Below are 2,762 nucleotides of genomic sequence, written 5' to 3'. Positions count from 1 at the left end.
ATTTAGCCGTCATCGTGTTGGGTAAGATTTTAAGCGGGTATCCTACCCTCTTCGTCGCCCGTTGGCTGCCGACTATGACATGCTGTTGTTGCATTTTGTGCGTGAGAGAAAGAAGAATGTGATAAGATTTACCATTCCATGTGAGCACAAAGCGACATACATAAGAAAATACAATCAACATTATTACGCCCATGCCCATAAGTGCGATAAAGATTTTCGAATACTGGCAATTTTGAATGACATTAACAATAAGAATGATCCCAAATATTAACGCTCGAAATTATTTGCAGATAAAGCAACAGCGAGGGAGGAGAGAAAAATACGAACTGTCGTTTGCTAGTACAAAGCAATTGCCCGGGTGGGGTGGTTAGTACAAGTCAAACTATCGCTGTGGATGAACGTTGCTCGCCGTGGTCACAGTTTTTGATTCGACAACAACGAAAATGATACTCAAAAGCATTTGGACGATAAGTATCCTGTATATGACATGCTGGCATTTCGCAGCCGCACACCAAAGGCTTGGATCGGCGTCGTATATGAGAAGCTCCAACATGATTCCACAACATGAAATTCATGTTTCGAAAAGGCCATCTCCGGAGGCATACAACTCGCTTCGCGACATATTTTTCCGCTACGAAGAGTCGAAATCATTTGGAGCTGATGTAGAACTGACTCAACGGGAGTTGGAAGCCAACCAAATGATTATGACTGTTAAGACCAAGGAGTATGAAGACGGCATGATTGTTCCTCGTTTGTTTGCCCCGTCCCAACACTTTTTCAAAGTCTTGGAAGATATCAGGGAGTCACCGCTCTTTAAGTTAATTTCGAAGATGCCGAAAGGTGGAGTGTTGCACGCACACGATACGGCCTTGTGCAGTACCGATTTTCTTGTGAAGCTGACATATCGCGACAATCTATGGGTTTGCTCTGATAGTGCATCGAAAACTATAGTCGGTTTGAGGTTTGCAAAGGTAAAGCCTGAGAAGAGCGATATGGATGCTGACTGTACTTGGGGTCTGATGTCAAAACTCCGAGAAGTCAATGGCACCGATTACGTCGACCAATACCTTAGGGATCACCTTACAATGTATCCTGTGGAGAAATTCCCAGATAACAATGAGGCATGGAACCGGTTTATGAGTATTTTTCGCCTCTTAGACGGTCTTCTGTTGTATGTTCCAGTTTGGGTTGATTACTATTACAATGCCCTGGAGGAGTTTTATGCCGATGGTGTCCAATATTTGGAATTCCGGTCGACTTTGCCGTCGGTAAGTGTTGTTATTCGGTAGTATTTCTTGGTGTTCTCTAAATTTCGGGAAATACCTGCATGTGGCTTAATACAATACGGTAATGTGCATTATTACTCACATACGATTGGATTTATGGCCTCAGAAATGCTTGTGGATATCGGGCTAAAGAATAGAATGCAATTAATTAATTTGTATTATGAATTAAAAACACCCGAATTTGATAGACCAGCATAAATATATTTTCATTTTGAGTCACCATTCTACAATTACGAGTATCGCACTACATATGCAGTTCCTTTGTTTTGCAGTTGTACGACTTGGATGGAAACCAGTACCCTGAAATATATACGGTCAATGTTTACAAGGAGACTTTGGACAAATTTATGGCCGCTAACCCAAATTTCATTGGATCAAAATTAATTTATGCTCCGATCCGAAACATTAATGACGAAGGCATGGATCACTTTATTAGAACCTGCATCGAAATTAAGGTGAGTGATCTGGGTACAACCGATGAAAATGAAAATAAAAATTTTGTGTTTTAGGAAAAGTTCCCGGACTTTGTGGCGGGTTTTGATTTGGTGGGTCAAGAGGAACCCGGTCGACCGCTCAAGGATTTCATTCCGCAACTGCTAAACATGCCCGATGATATTGACTTCTTTTTCCATGCCGGCGAAACCAACTGGTATGGTTCTGCCGTCGATGAAAACCTTATTGATGCCGTCCTACTGGGAACCAAACGAATTGGACACGGATTTGCTTTGGTTAAACATCCATTGGTGCTGCAAATGGTGAAGGAACGAAATATTGCCGTTGAGGTGAATCCAATATCGAACCAGGTGCTGCAACTTGTGTCAGACTTCCGTAATCATCCATGTGCACATTTGTTCGCCGACAATTATCCAGTAGTCATTTCCCCAGATGACCCATCATTTTGGAAGGCGACCCCATTATCCCATGACTTCTATATTGCCTTCCTGGGCATTGCATCCGCCCACTCTGACTTGAGACTCCTCAAGAAATTGGCAATGAACTCGATCAACTACAGTTCCCTTTCGCCCGAGCAGAAGGTAGTAGCTCTGCAGAAGTGGCAAGCTCAGTGGGAAGTCTTCATTGCTGAGGTTGTCAGTGGTGACAATGGCAATAACAACGCACAGGGACTACTGTCAACCAATAGGATCGATTGACTAGCACGTCTGTTGGTGGCGATGTGGCTTGTGAAATTAGCATCATCATAAATTGGCACGCTGTACCCGCCGCTTCCAACAGTCTTCGTTAATCGTTCGATTTTGTTCTCCATAAAGAAAAACCCCAAAAAGGTACTCGCTTCAGTTTGTTATCGTTTTACACACACACATACGATGCCCCTGATACACAATATCAGCTATAAGTATTACCTAGATAAGAAATACAAATACAAGTTATTTCCAATCAATGCTAATATAATCGTGACGGTATTAGAACGCAACGTGTATTCAAATAGTTTATAAATTAAAAGTGCACTCGCTCGAA

General features: G+C 42.3%; 1 protein-coding gene across 1 annotated transcript; it reads left to right on the top strand.

Moving 5' to 3' along the window:
- The first annotated feature begins 551 nt into the window (after positions 1-551).
- Positions 552-2,437, top strand: LOC133334143 (adenosine deaminase AGSA-like). Its single transcript, XM_061542439.1, has 3 exons — positions 552-1,268; positions 1,559-1,741; positions 1,796-2,437. The coding sequence occupies exons 1-3, from the start codon at positions 552-554 to the stop codon at positions 2,435-2,437; spliced, it is 1,542 nt and encodes a 513-aa protein (XP_061398423.1).
- The last annotated feature ends 325 nt before the right edge of the window (positions 2,438-2,762 follow it).

Source organism: Musca vetustissima, unplaced genomic scaffold (assembly GCF_032173495.1).
Source record: "Musca vetustissima isolate MV318-11 ecotype Yass unplaced genomic scaffold, APGP_CSIRO_Mvet_v1 utg3141, whole genome shotgun sequence".
In the NCBI taxonomy this organism is placed as follows: Eukaryota; Metazoa; Arthropoda; class Insecta; order Diptera; family Muscidae; genus Musca; species Musca vetustissima.
This window is presented reverse-complemented; position numbering and strand designations above follow the sequence as displayed.

What these genes read in the sequence shown, in the direction of transcription:
- LOC133334143 (XM_061542439.1), top strand. Translation starts at nt 552, where the DNA reads ATGATTCCACAACATGAAATTCATGTTTCGAAAAGGCCATCTCCGGAG. An exon ending in TCCGGTCGACTTTGCCGTCG is followed by an intron (nt 1,269 to 1,558) that starts GTAAGTGTTGTT and finishes TTTGTTTTGCAG; the next exon opens with TTGTACGACTTGGATGGAAA. An exon ending in GAACCTGCATCGAAATTAAG is followed by an intron (nt 1,742 to 1,795) that starts GTGAGTGATCTG and finishes TTTGTGTTTTAG; the next exon opens with GAAAAGTTCCCGGACTTTGT.